General features: G+C 36.9%; 1 protein-coding gene across 4 annotated transcripts in view; it reads right to left on the reverse strand.

The window, feature by feature from the left end:
- Window positions 1-234: 234 nt before the first annotated feature.
- The window catches only part of LOC146518255 (sodium- and chloride-dependent GABA transporter 2-like), a 25,777-nt gene continuing 8,602 nt past the window's right edge, over window positions 235-17,409 (reverse strand). For 3 of the 4 annotated variants that reach the window (XM_085161189.1, XM_085161188.1, XM_085161187.1), the window contains exons 2-14: window positions 15,269-15,459; window positions 13,373-13,507; window positions 12,323-12,463; window positions 10,564-10,651; window positions 10,333-10,465; window positions 8,905-9,039; window positions 8,488-8,591; window positions 7,096-7,220; window positions 6,683-6,795; window positions 6,274-6,411; window positions 6,076-6,178; window positions 5,890-5,990; window positions 235-5,099 (exon numbers count right to left, since the gene is read on the reverse strand). In XM_085161189.1, the coding sequence (XP_085017315.1) occupies window positions 4,803-5,099; window positions 5,890-5,990; window positions 6,076-6,178; window positions 6,274-6,411; window positions 6,683-6,795; window positions 7,096-7,220; window positions 8,488-8,591; window positions 8,905-9,039; window positions 10,333-10,465; window positions 10,564-10,651; window positions 12,323-12,463; window positions 13,373-13,507; window positions 15,269-15,455 (1,800 nt within the window). In that variant the 5' untranslated portion in view covers window positions 15,456-15,459 and the 3' untranslated portion in view covers window positions 235-4,802. The remainder of the gene's footprint in view (window positions 5,100-5,889; window positions 5,991-6,075; window positions 6,179-6,273; window positions 6,412-6,682; window positions 6,796-7,095; window positions 7,221-8,487; window positions 8,592-8,904; window positions 9,040-10,332; window positions 10,466-10,563; window positions 10,652-12,322; window positions 12,464-13,372; window positions 13,508-15,268; window positions 15,460-17,409) is intronic. The other variant, XM_085161190.1, reaches the window with a different exon arrangement.

The following is a 17,409-nucleotide window of genomic DNA, read 5'->3' on the forward strand; positions in this document are numbered from 1 at the left end:
ATGTACGTACTATTTCACCACACTTTCAGCTACATCTGAAAGATCTGTAGAACTTAGAAGTGCTGGAGAATTTTTGGCCTACAAGTGGAAAAACAGTGGCATGGCTAATGTGAGATTAGAGATATGACATAAAATATGTTCATATGTATTTGGAAGATCGTTGCCATGTAGACATGGTGCCTTTGTTCATGTGTTCTTCATATATATATATATATATATATATATATATATATATATATATATATATATATATATTTACACTCTAAAACCTCTATATTTACACTCTAAAACCAACCAAATAAATAAATAAATAAATTAAACTGTTGTATTCAAATAGACAGATCATCTTCTAGGCCACTATTTTATAATCTAATTATATTTTTAAAGAGCACATTGATAAATAGGGAGACATTTTTTGTTGAGACACTATTAATCAGATTAATCAAATACACACTTACCGGCCAGTCCATTAGGCACACCTCCAAATATGGGGTTACACCCACTTTTGCCTCCAGAACGGCCTTAGTTCTTCATGGCATAGATTCAACATGATGTATGTATTTTTATATTTGAAATTTAGAATAAGTCTTTGAAAAAGATCCATCTAGCCATCCATTTTCTTAAGCTTATATCATTGTGTGTCACAGGGGGGCCCTCTGAATGAGGGCCACCAGTTTATTACGTGGCTTGAAAAAAAGTCTCAGCAACATTAATTACACACCTGGCTTTTAACACGTTTCATCATCTACCTGTTGAATTCGGGTCTGTCTGTTTGAGCTATGTACAGATAAAAAAAAAGGAAAAAGCTGTTTTATATTCAATAATGGTGTCCAGGCACTAAAGTGGGACAGTAATCCTTTGTGTTAGAAGCTTCTGTAGATTTGTTTTTCTTTGTGGCTGTGGCCAGCTAACCTGTGTTAGTTCTGAAGGTTACCACTCTTTCAGCCAACTGCAGTCTACAGTATATAGGCATGTGAGCCATTAGAACTGCTAACCAACCCCTAAGTGGTACTGGTAAGACCAGTATAAAGGATAAATTTGGCTTTAGCGTTACTAAAGTGTGTTAAATTCAAACTGATGACTCCTCCTAAAGCTCTTCTACTGTAGAAGCAAGTCCTGTAGCTCAGCAGCTGTGCTATAATCTACTGTATACGGGTACTTTCTGGGGCAGTTGTCTAAAGGAAATTTCATTCCAGTGGTACTGTATCATAAAAACTGTGCATACAAAATATCAAGCAATTCTAATACAAATACAGTGATACATTTCTAACACTATCCTTAGTGATTCAAAATTTTCCCATAATTTACAATTAATAGTTATTCAGGGCTGTGTCTCTCTTTTATATCTCTGCTGTTATCCAAGTCTTAACCTGGTAGTGACCATGGATATCACAGTGTGTCCTTACTCCAGCATCCATCACCTGGAACTGTACCACAACACTACAAAGTACCCCATGTTCACTGTCCCACATAACTTTTGAAAAACACAAAAGTACCACAATTTACCTTGCTCTCAGACATTATGTCATTGGGAAACAACCTACTTTAGAAACACATCAACTGTTCAGGTAAAAAACATAAATTACATTACACGCAATCTTTACGGATGAGGCATTCATATCCTTGCCTTTCAAAATAATTTCTCGACATCTTTTTCTATCGCCTTTGAGTGAACTTATCACAATTTAAGCTTTGTTTTGCCTCTCTGGAAACTACATAAACTCTACCTTTAGTTAGCACACAGACTGTAGTGACATTTATCGAGCTGTGTGAAACATTGCATTTGAAATTAGGCACCACTTGAAGGAAAAAACTTCAGAATTACCATGACCACAGCTTTACTGGTGCATGCATGAACATTACAAGGATAAGATGAAAAACAAAGATGTTTGCAGTAGTGTTTTACTGTCTCTGTGGCATCAGCTGAAAAAAACTGGGTGTTCGATTTGATAACTCATTGCATTTTTCTCCTCTTATAAAAAAGGTCTATTTAGTAAACAGTTTTTGTTTTTAAAGGTGTTCTTAGGTTAATTCATGCATCTTGGAGTAAAAAACAATGAAGGAGGGTTCATGTGATACACTGATATTATAAAGCTATTAAATGGACGATGTAGTGACACTGTTCCTGGTTCCAAGGTCAAGTATGACACCAGATTTTAGACAGCGTGGATGAAAAAGTGGATGTCCTTTACATGTTCAAAATGACAAAAGGAATGTTTAAAGAAAAAAGAAAAGAGTTGTATAAAATAAATCTATCATTACATATCTGCAAGACTGAACAATTCAGGTGAAGAATTAAAGGTAACCTTGTCTTCTTAAAAGCATTAGCAGAAAATTAAAATGTTCTCATGTCATTCAAGGGCACAGAAAAACTGCCATTTTGACTATTTCAGACTCTCCTCTGGATCTGAGTAGTGACAATCAAAAAGCAAAACAGTTGTGAATTTATTAAGATTTTATACATTCTATTAAGTTTGTTTGTAAATGACGATTTTACCACAGTCACCTCACTGGTCATTGCTGCAGTAAATCCTAAGGAATGATTCTCATATTAGTTTAACCAAATAATAATAGGACGACATGAGGAAATACATAAATAATATTTATCATATTAACATATGATTATCTCATTATAGATCATATTTAAAGAATGGCACATTGTTTAATAAAATCATTCAATTAACATTTACAAACCAAAGCTATGATTCAGTTCATCATACCAACACTTCAAAAAAAAAAAAAAAGCAAACCTTTTTGTTCCTGTTGTATCTAGTGGCAACAGTGGATTATAAAAAAAAATTACAGTGTAAATGTGAATATGATTTCTCACATGAAAAAATGTGTTATTACAAAATTTGTATAGTGCAGAGGTGTGATTCAAAAGTTCAGAGAACCTTATTTTTAAAGAAAGAAAGAAAAAACAATAAAAACAACAACAAAGAAAAAAACAACAACATAAAAGATTTCACCATTCAGGGTCGCCACTGCTTTGATTTTTAAAGGCCAGTTCCCAGAACCTTCAGATCACACTCCACATGTTATACATAAAAATGTTGCCACAACTCTCAATGACATATGATACAAAATATTAAAAATATTAATTTGGACACTTGATAAGGAAGGTTTCTGAAAAGAAAAAAAGTTGGGAATACAGCAGAAAAATGTCTTTTATAATCAATATTACCATATTGAGTTTTCCTTGGTTCTAACAGGTTTATAATACATAACGCAGTTATCATAATGCTGTATTTACTGCCTACATGAAAAACCCATATACAATATTTACAGTATCAGTACTTTGTAGAGGTCACAAACACTTCTGTATTGGGACAGCCAGATGGCTCAGATAAACACAGTGTTGAGGGTTTCAATTGATTGGATGCTTATTGCCTGACAAACTCCCTTCTGTCATTGTTTTTTAGTTACAGTTTACACCATCTGTACAATTCATACTGGCCTTAAAGTAACTAAGGTGTTAGATCTGTAAGGGATTGTCAAGTAACTGTCAGTATTATTTTACTCAAAAGAGTTCTACAGCCTGAGGCCGTGACCACAAAATGTAATAATACAATGTAAGAGACAAAAACACTTGGTGTACAAAAACCTTTCATTTCCACTCTCTTCTTAATAAGTGCTCATTACAAAAGGACGAGTGTTTGCAAAATGGTGTTGCTTGAAACCATAACAGGCAATAGTCCCAAAAAGACTTTGATTTAAACATGAGGCACATTTGTGTAGGTGTAAATACCCCGTGCTGTCTTTTATTTAAAAGAAGAAGGATTTTCATAATAAATACATCATTATTTTTTTCCACGATTGTAAATGCAACATTTTAATGTGACAGAATTAATCAGGCATCAACTTCTCTCCCTTCTCCAACTATGGCATCAGAAACAGTCTACCGTATGCTAAAGGTATGTAACATTTTTCACCACATGACAAATTTCCCAGCGATTCATCACATGAATATCATGTTAAGTATTCCACTAATAGCTCTGATATAAATTGTGATTAACAACAGTGCTAGTATCATAAAGATATACGAATAGCTGGGATTTAAAAAAGAGCTTTGTAATCAGACACAGTGAAAGCAGATTGCTCAATATACTCAGATGAAGGTAAATCTGAAGAAAATGTGCTTCTTACTAATGAACTTTGGATGAGGAGCAATATAAAATGTCAAATAATATGCTCAGTGCAAATGGCCACGAGAGAAATTTCAGAACTAGTCCTTGCTGTGGAGATGGGTTATCAGAACAAACATGAACAAGACAATCGTCAGGAGCAATAATATAGAAAATGAAATCATGGCCTAAACCATTTTCTTTAAGCAAAAGTCCACATCCTCTCTGGTTCCATATTCTTATTTCTGACGTTTCTGTGGTTTCCTCTTCTGGTTTTGGACTGTACATCAGATGATGAAGATGCCATCCTGAACTCAGGGAAACTACACATTTGTGCTCAGACTGTCTTCACGCAGTTTTTTACAATCACCTCTTGTTTGTGTGAATTCATTCAGGTTGTAGTTTTTGGTTGAGTTAATCTCACTAGTTTATCTAGCCAGTTAGATGGGGACACAAAATAAATATCAGTGTTTTAAGGGGTTAAATTCCAAACAGACTGGAATGATGCAGCGCTACAGAGGATTGAGCCACTGGATTTAATGTTAGATTTTCCTTATAACTGTGTTAATTGTTAAATGCATCTGAGTTTGCTTCACTTTTCATGTTTATTCTACAACCCTGTGTTATCGAAGGATGATGGCAAGTTAAGCAGTTCAAGAGCCATTTTCTCTGATTTGGTCAGAGGGAGGTCTTCGGCTGGAGTACATAAGATGGAGAACCTCTAACAAAGAAGAATATTGGTTTTAATAAAAGATGAACGGAAACAGTTTTTTGGAAATTTATATTCATACACAAATAGCTCACCTGTCGCAGTGTACCAGTAGTGATGCTCAGATTGTACAGCATCCAGAAGGGAACCATGAGCGTAGAGGAGAGTGTAAACCACCAGCCTAGAGCATAACCCCACCATGGATACTCTAGTGTGTTGTTGAACTTCAGTGGAGTGTATTTGACCAAGGAGAAAATAAACGTTCCCTGAAAATTACAATGGAAGAGGTAAATATGGAATAAATTACATACTACGTGGGGAATGGAAACCCATCTCATGAGGCTCCTAGTCCACAGTTTTTCTGCTTATGTTAACGCCAGTGGTAGCTCAGAGCTCTATGGTTATTGAGTCAGTAGAGTGTTGGAGACTTTTACACACTATGCACCTCAGCAGTCAGCAACCTTGCTATGTAACTTCATGTGGTCTGACGCCATCAGTTGCTGTGGTGCTTAACCTAACAATTTTCCAAAAGTAACACTTAGTCATGGAAGGAAGACATTTCATGAATTTTATGATGTGTTGCAAAGGTGGGACCCTATGACATTGCCATGCTCAAATTCAGTAAGCTCTTCCCATTCATTGACAAATAATGAGAGACTGCATGGCTAGCTGCACACCCAAAACTGTTGGCTAGTAAATGCTGAAATGATACTTCCCCATCAAGGATTTTTGTCTAGGTTCATTACTAAAAATAACCAAATAATGTGATTTTACTATGATGAATTATAAATGCTGGAACACATACTGACATTTTTTACTTTCAGATGGAGAGTTTTTCACCAGCTCACAGAATTGATCCTAACTTAAGTAAAGAAGTCAGTCAGAGTTAATAACATATTGCACTAACAGCTACCATTTAAGTCAGCAAAACTGATGATCACCTACTAGATAAGAGTTTGTCTCGATTAATAATGTCTGTCTAACATTACTGACATGTGCTGTGCAAGAATGAGCGGGAAGAGCTGCAGAGCATTACTAACTTTTGCTGCAACTCACCGTGCAAATTACTGGAGTGACATATTTCAAACAGTACTTTATTAGGGGTAAAGGCTTGTATCCAATCATGTCCTCTAAGTTGTTATAAAATCGGTCTGCACCTGTGAAAAGATGGAAACACAGAGTTGAGATAAAATTTGTTTCATTATGAAGACACTTTGATATTTCTGTAATTCATGAACTTACCATATACCCATCCAACACCTACAGACTGCAGTATGGCAATGAGAAGTAAAGTCATTCCACTGCAGGCATAGTAGTCAAACACCTGGAAGATGTATAGTCCACCCTGTGTGTGGAGCAGTTTCATTAGCTTTCAAGCTTTAGCATATAAAATAAATGCAGTTATTGTGACAAACATGTGACTTTTAAATTTTTTCTTACCTCTGTAACCATCACAAGGCCGATGAAGAAACTGACAACACAGACAGCAAGCAGCAAGAGTTTACGTCGGTGGCCGACATGGAAGAAGGCTGGATTCACGTCAGAAATGGCTGTTGTGAGAGCTTCCAAACCCACAAACTGAAACACAAACCTCTAAGTTATATACTTACCATTAAAAATGCATAATTTTTGCTCAAGATTAAACTGCTTTAATCTGCATCTCAATAGAGAACCTGCGCCAGGCCTGAGCCAGATAACAATCATATTTAGTGGAACGTAAGTAAGTTTAAAATTGTTTTTAAAAAAAATTTAAATTTCCATTTCTATTTATTTCAGTTGTCCCCCCCCCTTCACCTCCCCCAAAACAAAACAAACAAAAAAACAAAACAAAAAACAAAACAGAGCTTACCTCACTATCCAGCCCCAGCAAGATGATCATAACGAAAAAAAATACTGCCCAGATCTGAGGAAAAGGCATCATGGCGACGGCTCGAGGATAGGCAATGAATGCCAAGCCAGGACCTGCAGAGAATAAGAGAATACAGTGGAAACGGAAGCCCAACCTGCTACTAACCAGTTATACCTAACAGAGGTCGGTGAGTGTATACACGCATATATTGATTGTAAGGTGTAAAGTGTAGCTGGCATTTATCCTCTTCTAAAAACAGATGAGAAACGCCATCCACTGCACATACAAAGACAAGCTTGTAACATTCTCCCATGCGAACATGTAAATAATATTACATCCATAAATGCTGTCAGGTCTAAATTGTTCATTGTAAAGCTCTTTGTGTCTTTTCACACTTTCTTTTATAAACTCACCTGACTCTGCCACTTTGGATATATCTGTGTTCTGCTCATATGCCATGAATCCAAGTGCAGAGAATATGGCAAAGCCAGCAACAAAGCTGGTCCCACTGTTCAGAAGGCACAAATACACACAATCCCTAAAATAAAAAGAGAACAATTTACATCAAATTATTTTGTATTAAAGTCAGTAAGGGTTTATAATAATAATAATAATGATAATGGATTGCATTTATATAGCGATTTTCGAGACCCTCAAAGCGCTGTACAATTCCACTATTCATTCACTCTCACATTCACACACTGGTGGAGGCAAGCTACAGCTGTAGCCACAGCTGCCCTGGGGCAGACTGACAGAAGCGAGGCTGCCATATCGCGCCATCGGCCCTGTCATGGTCCTGAGTCTGACAACTCAGTGTTTTGTGTTTCTTTATATTATTCTATGTTCTTGTTTATTCTGTTATGTCTTTTGTTTAGGTTTGTTATGTGTTAGGGTTTTGTTTCATGCATGCCTGGGTTCCCTCTGTCTATCCATGGTGTCACTGTGTCTGCTCGTCTGTCCGTTAAGTTCAGTGTCTTGTCTGGTCCTCTGTGTCTGTTAATTTCCTGTTTTATTCTGAAGGTCCTTGTCTCGTGTGAGTGTGTTCAGTTTAAGTTTCCCCTGTCTTGTCAGCTGTGATTTCTCCCAGGTGTGTTCCCCTCCTGTCTCCCATCCCTTGATTACTGCTGTGTGTATTTAAGCCCTGTGTGTTCTCCCACATGTTGCCGGTTCGTCTGTGTTAATTCCCTGTGTCAACCTGTGTTTCCTCCAGGTCTCCAGTTAGCGCTTCAGGTTTGTTTTGTTAGTTTTTTTCCAGTTTAGGTTTTTAGTTTCCTCTGCTTCTCTGCCGTTTCTGTTTGTATCTCCACCTTCTCAATAAAAACTCCCCTGTATCTCAGCTGCCTGCATCTTGGGTCCTCATTAAATTCCACACGGCTCATCCCGCAAGCCTTGACAGGCCCCTCTGGCCAACACCAGTAGGCAGTAGGTGAAGTGTCTTGCCCAAGGACACAACGACCAAGACAGACAGAGCAGGGGATCGAACTGGCAACCTTCTGGTTACAAGATGAGCTTCCCAATCCCCTGAACCACGGTTTGCATGTTTCTTGCTTAACCGTGACACACAACCTGTTTTTTTCCATATTAGTAGCCCATGGCATGACACATGACTCAAGGGAGATATTTTTGGATAATGGTAAATATCAGAAGAAAGTTATTAGTGTTAGTAAAAAGCATTAAAGAAACCTGCTTTTTTCCAGTTTTGTCATAATGATTTTATATGTTTTATGTTACATTCTTCTTCTTTCATTAAAACTGTGATATTTTGTGATATTCTTACATTAAAAAACAAAACACATTTTACTTACTTGTAGCAGTCATTGTTGTACTTATTATAGCTGCCAAGTGCAATTAGACACCCAATGCAAATAGCATAGGAATAAAATATTTGTGTGCCAGCATCCATCCACACCTGCAAAAGAAAAAAAAGGTCATTTCCCCACCCCTACATTCAATTACATGAGAAATTATTGTTTTTTATTGTGTGTGTGTGTGTGTTGGACTGCACATAGTGCATCTGTACAGAACATTTGCTAATGTTTTACCCTATGTGACATCAGCAAAGCAATCATCTGCAAATGCACTGAAAGTTGTAACACAGTCTAACACACATAAGTAACCCATCACTGTTTGTAAGAATTTTGATGATGCAACATGATTAAGCAGGAGTTAAAGAGTAAAACCACATTTTATTTACATTGGAAAGTCATGAATGATGTTTGTACCTGGGGATCAGCGAGACGGGATGGATCTGGGTACAGGTAAAACTTGATCCCATCTATGGCCCCAGGCAACGTGAGTCCACGAATAAGCAACACCACCAGCATCACATATGGAAATGTGGCAGTGAAATAAACTACCTGCAGAGGAGGAATTATGTGGCCAAGGTATGAACATTCACTGCCGATATTATGTAATCACACTCCCTCTGTGCTTCAGAACATACACCGAACACTGCTTAACCTCACACTGAAGCTTTAGTTTCACACAGTGTATCTCAAACTAAACACATGCTGCTGATTTTTTCTTTATTCTTGCCACCCAGGGAAAACTGCAGTTCACTACTCCTAACGCACAATTTAAATTCTCAAGAAAGCAAATTGCAGCTTTAGATTAAAGAAAATCTTTCTGACAGCTTCTTTTGCCTTTTTAATGCTGGCACAACACTGTTTGCAGCTAAATGCTGTCTGCACATTACCTTGTTCAAAATACTAAATCTTGCAGGATTTGCAGCCCTCAGCAAGTAACGTCATGTTCCCCATTTATTTAGTTGGCATGCTAACAGTTAATCAACAAATACAGAGGACATCTGCAGATGAAGAGGATCAAAAGAAGATCAGAAAACTGATTACAGTTCAACTATCATGAAATTCAATGCTATCTGGCACAGATACTGCCATCAAATCAGGTCTAAGTGCAACACTCCCATTTATTTTTAAATGGGGTAATCAAATGTAATTAGTAAGTATGTTTCAATGATTACATACCTTATATAACTATTTTTAGCATAAAATCCAGCATATAGCTGCGTAAATCTTTCTGCTTTAGTGGTACAAAGAGTGCAACAAGTTGAAAGAGGAAGTTTTTACTGATATCACAGGTCCGCAACTTTGTATTCTTCTTTTGTATTTATTAAAAATAAACACCGTCATTGTTGCATAAAATACAATCTCTTATCTGCCCTGCCCTGGTGTGCGTGTGTAGCTCATGTCCACCCTCAATAAATATATAAACAGTGACAATCAATGAATGGGAAGGAAAGGGGACAAAGGATAAAGCTAGGGAAGCAAAGATGATTACTACGAAACACGTTTGTGGCATGTTCTTCATGATATTTCAGAAAGATACTTTATCTCCATCTATTTTAACCTGGCCTGCTGCTGGTTGTACCTTTAATTTAAGTGCAGTGGGAATAAAAGTTTGGGCTTAGCTTGATATCTTTGAATCATAAAGGACTGTAATAATTTTGGCTCGTATTTATGGTTAGCCTTAAACTGTGTACAATCACATCCTGTCTCTAATAGGTAATTAAACTATAAAGATAGAGGCATGTTTGGTGTGTAACATATTACTGTGTTTTTAGGCACTAGCAGATTCTGTTATTTGTTACACTGTGTACCACAAGGAAAAAATGTATTAAGCCCATGTCTTACCTTCCCAGTAGACTTGACACCTTTCCACACACAAAAGTAACAGATGATCCAGGACAACAAAAGGCACAAAGCCAACTCCCATCGAATATTGCCCAACTCATTGATGCTTCCAGTTATATTCAAAACTCTTCGCCTGCAGTTGACAGTTAGTGATGGTCATAACTCACAAATGCCGATTCACTTGTCCAAATAATGCCTTAAAAGTTTTTGGATTTTGGAAAAGTTACTCACTCCCAAAACTCTCTCACTGGTGAAGTTGCATTTTCATGTACAGTCATGTTGAAATAATCAGCCTTTCCGTCAAATTCCACACAGGTTTCTGAGAAATGTCAACAAGTGATTTAAAGCACAAACAAAGAAAGGTCAGATAACACATCTTGTCAAAGCCTTGGTCTGTGTTAACAAAAATCTTCAGTTACATTTTGTTTTTTTTGTTTTTTTATTCCTACATATGCTATGCTAGTGTTCTACTGATTTTTACTATATAAGCTTTTCTATTCACATAACAAATTGGTTCTTCATTTGTAGCTTACTATATTAAAATAAAACATCTGTGACCACAGAAGGTGTTTTCTACTTTATGTTTGCTGAAGGAGTGGGTGGCGGGATTATTTCAGTGTCTCCACCAATTACATAAAAAAACAATAAATAATAAAAAGACAGTGATCTAAGTTTGTGTGACTGCATTAGATTGCTGACAGTTGTTTATTTGTGTGCGTGTGTGATTGTTGTTCGCTGGCTTTACTATTCTGCCCCCCTGAGAGGGAAACTCACTTCCGTGAAGTGCTGAATAAAGCCACAAGGTGGTGCCTCTTTCATTTTACTGGGTTGAAAGAGAAGGTTGAGAGTTTTACTCAGGCACCAAGTGGTGCTGCAAGCAGTCCCACTTAATTAATGGCAATGACCAGTAGTTGACTTGACTATGGCCAAGTGGAAAGTGCTGTGGTGAGTAAAGACTTTGTTGGTGTTGCCATAAAATTGTTATCAGTTTGCTGGTGCACACCAAGTAAGGCTTTTCTGTGGTTCTCATAACTAGATTTTAAGTAAGCATACACCTATTTTTATTTATTTATTAAGAATATTTATATGTGGCATCCCATGACAGTACCATTCATAGGATGCCACATTCAGTGAGCTCTTTAGAACCACCCATTCTTTCACAAATGTTGTAAGGGCAGGCGGCATGGCCAGGTGTAGCCCAATACTTTTGTCCATATAGTGCATGTAGCGGCCAGCTACATGGTAAAAAGATACTTCAGAATAAAACCTCTGTAGGATCTCTGTAGTTACTGAGTCAGCAGAGTGTTGGTGACTTTTACACCCTAAAAGCCTACATACTCGATGGCCCCGCTCTGTAACTTTACGTGGATGAGCTGCTCTGTTTCCCAAACATTTCCACTTTCCAATAATTCCACTTATAGTTGTCTGTGGAATACCTACATGAGAAGAAGCGGCACATGGTACACTGGTGTTATCTTATGACACTCAGTGAGCTCTTTAGAATGTGCCAATCTTTCAAAAATGATTTGCAAAGACAGACTGCATAATTAGGTGCTTGATTTTATACACCTGTGGCAATGGGACTGAAAACTGAAGTGCAGCCTGCAATTTTTTTTTATCCATATACTGTATAAAGCAATGTAAAATTGTCAGTGCTAAAATACACTTAAATGTTTCAACTGCTATTATTAATAAATATCAGCATGAGTGAAGAATACTGAGTGTTAGTCCTTCATAAGATAAAATGTTTCCAGCCTTTGCTCTATAGCCACAAAAAAAACCCCTCAGTGCCAAGTGTACCAGAATCGAATAAAACCCTCAAACAGCCAATTTTATGACATTAAAAGCAACCTAACATGTAAAAAATGGAAACCAGCTAGTATCATGATGAGTTCCCCAAAGCTTGTTAAAATGCAGTGAGTCATAATTGCTCTCATGATGTTTAGCTACTTCTTTGTTTTTGCATTTCTAATCACATAGTGGGACTTACCAGTGTTCCAGCTGTTTTTGCAGCTTTCCCAGGGAAGCTCAGAATTGAAAGAGGAGAAGAGATATAGGAATGCCCAGGCTAATATGATAATGTAATAAATACTGGAGTATAAAACAACCACTTCACAGCAATAACCAAGGCCTGAAAAACAACAAAAACGGAACAAATTAAACACTTAAAAGGAGGCAAAATCACATACATATAGAATAATTAAAGAAATGCACTGTGTCCAGTATGTTAACATAAATACTTGTTAACAACCCAAGGCACTTTGAAAAATAAATACATATTTATATGATGGCATATATTTAAATTACATAAAAGAGGTTTTGTGCCAAAGTAAATGTAGTGCAGTGAACAATTGTAGAGGGGAAACACAGACAACAAGTAAGAAAGGAGGTAATGGAGGTAATGTTCAACCACTGTAAGTAATGTGAAAGATGAAACCCCTGATGCAGAACTGCGAGTTTCTTAAAAAAGGTTTTGTCTTGCCAATAATCACAAAAGGAGCTTTGTTAAACGTTAAATATTAGGTTTGTTACACAACTGTTGCATAAGTGTCAGACTCAAAACTCAGGTTTCCTGGAATATAGCATCTGATCGTTTACAGTATAATGTTCTAAGGGGAAAATAGTTTTGTAAGAAAATGAGGAATTATACTAAAAATTCATAATTTCATAGAAAACTCATCAAATGCTACAACAGCAGGAAAATGTGAGTGAGTAAAATGTGCAGTTTGTGATTAAAATATGCATTTAAAAACATACTAATATTTTCCACAGGTTTTCTATTTATAATTAGATTCAGCTTCATTAATTAAAGGCCTTGTCATAGCTTGTTAGCACACAGTATGATCTTAACTTGTGTTTTCTTCTTTATTGGTAGTCTGATAAATGAAAACTTCCAAACATGTAAAAATCTTGTAGTCAATACAATAAAGTGATAAAACATAATTTGTTTTCAGACTAGTAGCTGTTTCAGTCATGAAACAGATGTTTGGTGGAAATTGTCACACATTCTAATTTTTTTTTTTAAGAGAGAGATTTTTACCTTCAAAAAGGGGGCAAATTTTCTTCCAGCAGGTAATCCCTCCCTGCTTCGTGTACTGGCCAAGAGATGTCTCCAGCAGAAACAAGGGTATGCCGCAGGCGAAGAGGAAGAGTATATATGGGATGAAGAACACCCCTGGACAAAATCCAAAGTTGCACCACATAAGTTATTTGTATTGATCGATTCAACTGTTTTATTAATCCAGGGTTATCACACTGACACAGGTCAATCCCGGGGGAGATCAACACTGGCTTACTTCGCATCTAATCTCTAAATAAGATAATGATAAGATAATGTTAGTTCATTTTAAAAAGACCTTTCTTTTAAAACTTATTTTGTGTTTTGCTATTTTTTACAGCTTGTAGATGTGTTGACATTTTATTTTTTTATTTTTGGATATGTGATTCTTTATTTGTGTTTAGCTACTTTCTGAAATATTTTTCTTCCAAATGTAATTATTTTTGGAAATCGTAAAAATACTCCAGGCTTTGTCTCGCTGTGTGGAGTTTGCATGTTCTGTTTGTGCCTGCGTGCCAGAGGGAAAACATTGCCCTCTGGGTAATCTGGCTTCCACCAACAGTCCAAAGACATGCTTGTTAGGTTAATTGGTGACTAGTGTGAATGTGAGCATGAATGGTTGTCTCTTTGTGTTAGCCCTGTGATAATCTGGCAGCATGTGCGGGATGCATTCTGCCTCTCTCTCAGTGACAGCTGGGATAGACTCCAGACTCCCTGCAACCCTGAATTGGATAAAAAGTTAAGAAACTGGATGGATTCACTTGATTATCTTTTCCTAACTATGATGTAAATTCCTTTAAAACGATCTTTCTCTGCCACTCTACACAAATGTCAAACTGACAGGATTTTTAAACAAATGCAGCTAAGATAGAATTAAAAATGAAAAAGTAACTGTGTCGATTATGTTCCTTTGAGTTCTTTTAAATTTATATATTTTGAACTAAAATATAAAATTTGGCTTAGTTATACAGAAATAAACAAAAGGGAAGCTGACACAGAAATGCAGTTCCTCCAAATTTATTTTTAAAAGGTCCAAAGGAAACATTAACAGCCTAATATAAACAGTGGTTCTGGGCTCTGTAGCTAAGTTCATGTAATCAGCTAATTAACATTAACATTGAAAAAATATGTATAATTATGGGGATGGCTGCTGAACTATCACTTAGTTATGCTGCTATAGAATCAGGATGCTGGGCGACCTACCATGATACAGTGAACAGTGAGCAAGTTTATCTTCTCTCTTCTATAGTTTGTTTTGTTCTGCCTCGCTAAGCCCTTTTTTTCTTTTCTCTTTACCATCACCCCAAACTGCCTGAGGCCAATGGATGCCCCTCCCCGAGTCTGGTTCTGCTGGTTTCTCCCTGTTAAAATGGAGTTCCTTCCCACTGCTATTGCATTGCCAATGCTTACTTCACAGGGTGGTCCCCTGTGGAGTTTTCTCTCTAACATTGTAAGGTCTTCACCTTAAAAGTTCCCTGAGGTGAATGTTTTGTGATTTGTTGCAACATAAATAAAACTGAATTGAAAAAAGCTGAATTCAACTGAAAGTTGAATTCAGCTGAAAGTTGAATTCAGCGGAATCTCTTTTTTTTGAAGAGATTCTGAGGATGTGTTTAATTTAACCCTTTTAACCATTAAGTACAAAAACATACAGTTCAGTACAATGCATCTTGCTGATAAAGTCTACCACCCATTGTTAGAGATAGCTTATAACTTATGGGGTCTTTAAGGAAGCTCCAGACTTCAAAACAGCTTTCTGCAAACCAGTGATCCCAAGTTCATTATTTGGAGACGGTAAAACTGGAAAAGAGGAGCTAAATAGGTAGACAGCCACAGCACAATATAGTGTCTACATTTGTTCACTATTTTGATACTCACCTCCTCCATTTTTGTAGCATAGGTAAGGAAACCGCCACACATTTCCCAGCCCTATGATCTGCCCAGCAACAGCCAAGAGGAACTCAATTTTGCTAGACCACTGTCCTCTCGTATGGGTGCTGGGTTCAGGTTCGGCTGTGCCCTTATCCAGCTTGAAGTTGACATCTGGATCATGGGGCTTATCCATTATCCTTTAACAAGAAGGGAAGAAAGCCCATTTAGGTACATTTGATCACATTTTTGACCAAAACAGATGATTTGGAAGGCGCAAATTTGATATTCCAGAGACCATCTGGTTATCTGCACACATCAGTGCCAAGTAAGCCACACAATAACAAAATCACCAATCACTTCAGGAATAGTGATGTGAGTTAATTACAGGACATTAGCGTTCATTATCAGCACAATGCCAGCAGTCTTGCTGCATTAGGTCAGAAAAGGGTCGGTGCAGCTTGGTATGAGAATAAATCTTTTCATCAATGTTGCTTTTGTGTGGCTGGGTAGGATTTGATGTGGGAGTGAAGCAGACAGACTGGAAAATATGTGTGCTACGACAGTAGTAAGAAGGTTCAAATGCTGAGATGCTAAAAAACAGCTTTTCTAAAGTATTTTATGGATCATTTAATGAGCCAACCAAGAGAAAAAACCTAACACTAGATGCTGGAGTATGGCAATTACAGTATGTGTTGCTTTTATGTGGCAGGTAAACACTAGAATAGCAAAAGAAAAGCTTTATAGTCTTTAAAGCTTGTGTACAGGAAAGCTTGTCTAATCACTATGGATACTAAAACCTAATCTTCCTGGCTAATGCCAACATTGTTATTTTTGAGTAAACAAATGTGTGATAAATGGATATGTCCATAATTATTATGAAATGTAAATAAAATCATTTTTTTCATATTGTGCTCACAGTCATTTATATTCTGATAAAATATTTTGCAGTCGGTTCTCTTAGATATGTCACAATATGGAAAATTCTAGATGACCTGAAATCAAGTTGAACTTCTTGCGGTGTAAGTGTTGGTTGTTGGGTATGGGTGTGCATGCAGTAGCTAGACAATTGTATATGAATGACACCTAGCTCTGACGTAATCTGAATTTACAGAATTGTACACAGCAAATTCAAAAGTGTTAAATGTTTTGGTGTTAGTAGTCTTCTTGCAAAAGTAGAGTTAATTTTATTCTAAGTAGAGTCACATTATTTTAATGTAACTCTGAGGTGTAAAATGATAGTAGTTAAAATCGAGTGTTAAAAATGAGTGTTTCTATGTCAAATCTGGAGGTGTTACAATGGAAACATTAACTCTTGACCTCTTAACTCTGAACTCCTACAGGGGCTATGACACTAATAGAGTAAATTCACAGACTCCGCCCCCAGCACCACAGGCTCCAATCGAAGCTGAAGTGAAGCCGTTTCAGAACATTTTGCTCTACATATTTGAGTTGTTTGCCATGCTTGGTAAGTCCTTTTTTTCAAAGATTGTTTCAATTATTATTATTAGCTTTTACTTCTGTGGCTCTTTGGAGTTGAGACAAAGCTGTGTGAAAGGCATTAGCCATGTTGCTCGCTGATAGCATAATATTCTGTTTTAGCTAGCTGAAAGGTATTGTTTGCGGGCAAATACCACAGCCTTGAAAAAAAAGCTTGCATGTGAATTTTCAGTCAAACCTAAAACAATGTCTAGAATGTGAAATGTTGGTATAATGGTGCTACTTGAAGCCTGAAAATGATCTCCCATAAAAAAAAACGAGCAGACAGCAGTAGCAGACGTCCTGACTGGTTCTACGTTAGCATTTAGATCTCTCCAGAGTTTTGTGCACACGGGTTAGGTAAAAATGAAAAAGGTTGAGGTTTTACATTTAGTTCAGTATTACCTGTTGTCTGTGTCCTTGTCTTTTGGGAAAATACTTTACACAAGTAATGTCTCAAAGAGGATTCCTTTTTTTTTACTGTGCTGCAATTGATTGTGCCATTAATTAGTGTCAACTAATTTTTATTCAATCTCCACACAGGATATGCTTGTGAAGATGGAATATGGGGGAGAGCAGAAGTGCGTTGAAGTTCCACAAAGTGGTGAATGAAGGACATGTATATTGTATTGAAGAAATAAGTGATGAGAATGCTGTTATTTGCATTTACC

The sequence above is a fragment of the Neolamprologus multifasciatus genome, chromosome 5, assembly GCF_963576455.1.
Source record: "Neolamprologus multifasciatus chromosome 5, fNeoMul1.2, whole genome shotgun sequence".
NCBI classification, from domain to species: domain Eukaryota; kingdom Metazoa; phylum Chordata; class Actinopteri; order Cichliformes; family Cichlidae; genus Neolamprologus; species Neolamprologus multifasciatus.